Raw genomic sequence first — 2,059 nt, forward strand, 5'->3', positions numbered from 1 at the left:
GATTTGAACCCTCTGCCAGTGACAGAGGACAGCTGCAATGGCCCCAGACTTCTCCCGTCACTGGCCTCTCCTGTTTCTCTATCCCTGGCCAGTCTGTCCCCGGCTTCTCTGGCCCCAGCCTTCTAGTCCCTTGCCTTCTTGTCCCCATAGCCTCCTTGCCAGCCTTTCTGGCTTCTTTGAGATCTCCTTACCGGCCTCCCCTTGTGACCTTCTTCCTGGCTTTCCTGGCTTCTCTGCAGCCTCCGTGTGTTTCCAGCTAAGCCGGGGAAGCCAGGAAAGAGGTTGCAGGTGGAGGCTGGTAAGGAAGTTGCAAAGAAGCAGGGAAGGCTGGTAAGGAGTCCGTGGGGACAGGAGAAGAAGAAGGCAAGGGACTAGAGAAGGCCATGGACAGAGAAACCGGGGATGGACTGGCCGGGGACAGAGAGACAGGAGAGGGACTCGCTCTCTGATCCGAATCCATAAATCGGTTCATGCACAATGTGAATCACACTCTCTCTCTGAACCGACTTATGGATTCAATCAGAGAGCAAATTATCCCTACGTGGGAATGAGGCCATATTTAGACAAGATAGCATTTCTGCTACTCTGCTAATTTTAAAGCTAAACTCTAACAGGTTTGGCTTTGACATTTTTGATATTAAATATTTTGTTTCTTTAAAAAGTTGCAATCATAGAAAACTTAAATTACCCCATAGAAACCACCTTGAGTTTTCATCATCAGTTGTTCCTTTGTATTCAGGTCTGGCCTAAATAATATAATGTAGCATTTGGGGATGAAAATGCAACCCAGTAACCCCAGACTGGAAGACAAAATGGAGAAGACCTGCACGGCTATCATGTATTTCCCTTTGGTGCTCAGGTAAGTGGGCACAAAGGACACCCAAACACTGCAAAACACCAACATGCTGAAGGTGATCAATTTGGCTTCATTGAAGCCCTCTGGCAGCTTCCTTGCAAAGAAGGCCACAGTGAAACAGATGGTGGCCAGAAAGCCCATATAGCCAAGGGCAGTATAAAACATGAGTTCAGATCCTTCATTACACTGAAGTGTGATCTGCCCATGTTGGGAGTGCATGTCAGTGTCTGCGAATGGGGGAGAGATTCCCAACCAGATCATACAAATGGCCACCTGAACACCAGAACAAGAAATGACAATGCAGTTGGCCAAAACCTTCCCCAGCCATTTCCTCATCTTGCTCCCTGGCTTTTTGGCCATAAAAGCCACCACCACCATGATGGTTTTTGCAAATAAGGAAGAGATGGAGATTGAGAAGATGGTGCTGAAGGCAGTTTGCTGGAGAAGGCAGGTTACCATCTGTGGCCGACCAATGAAGAGAAAGGAGGATAGAAAGGAAAGGAGGAGGGAGACAAGGAGCATGTAGGTGAGATCACGGTTGTTGGCTTTGACCATGGCTGTTTCTTTGTATTGAAGGAAGATTCCTAAGACACAACCTGTGCTGAAGGACAAGAATAGGGCAAAGAAAGCTATGGTGATTCCCAAAGGTTCCTCATAGGAGAGGTAGCTGATAATCTTTGCAATACATTCTCTGTGATGTTTATTTGAATAATTGTCATCTGGACACTGATGGCAATAGTCAGCATCTGAAAAGAAATAAAGGTAGGTAGAACATCACTACATGTTATATGATAATCTGTGGTCTGTCATATGTCTTGAAATATGTAGCCATGTGAAGTGCTATGTATGAGAGCTTAAGTTATTGTGGCACAAAAATCGTTTTTAAATGGCACATGGCCCCAGAAAGCCACATTTTAGGTCCGCCTTAAGGTTGCCATTAAGTCAAAAAAACCTGAAGGCACACAGCAACAACAAATATGTCTTTATGTTTTAAAATTATGATTTAGTATGCTTTTAATTGTTGTAATTTAGTGTTTTAATGGAACTTCATATATCTATATTTAATTTATTTATAACCTGCCATTCTCTTGATATTGTGACACAAGACAGCTAACAAATTCTTAAAAGTATGACTTAAAATAATACAAACGTAATGAAAATGTAGATATAGAGTATCAAAAACAATTATTACACAGTAAAAAT

General features: G+C 43.3%; 1 protein-coding gene across 1 annotated transcript; it reads right to left on the minus strand.

Moving 5' to 3' along the window:
* Positions 1-306: 306 nt before the first annotated feature.
* LOC121918519 (vomeronasal type-2 receptor 26-like) lies at positions 307-1,602 on the minus strand (the record flags this gene model as incomplete). The annotated part of the gene is made up of 1 exon (XM_042444554.1): positions 307-1,602. A coding segment is annotated over one exon (923 nt), but the record flags the coding sequence as incomplete, so codon positions are not given.
* Between the last annotated feature and the right edge of the window lie 457 nt (positions 1,603-2,059).

Source organism: Sceloporus undulatus, unplaced genomic scaffold (genome assembly GCF_019175285.1).
Source record: "Sceloporus undulatus isolate JIND9_A2432 ecotype Alabama unplaced genomic scaffold, SceUnd_v1.1 scaffold_14876, whole genome shotgun sequence".
Classification (NCBI taxonomy): domain Eukaryota; kingdom Metazoa; phylum Chordata; class Lepidosauria; order Squamata; family Phrynosomatidae; genus Sceloporus; species Sceloporus undulatus.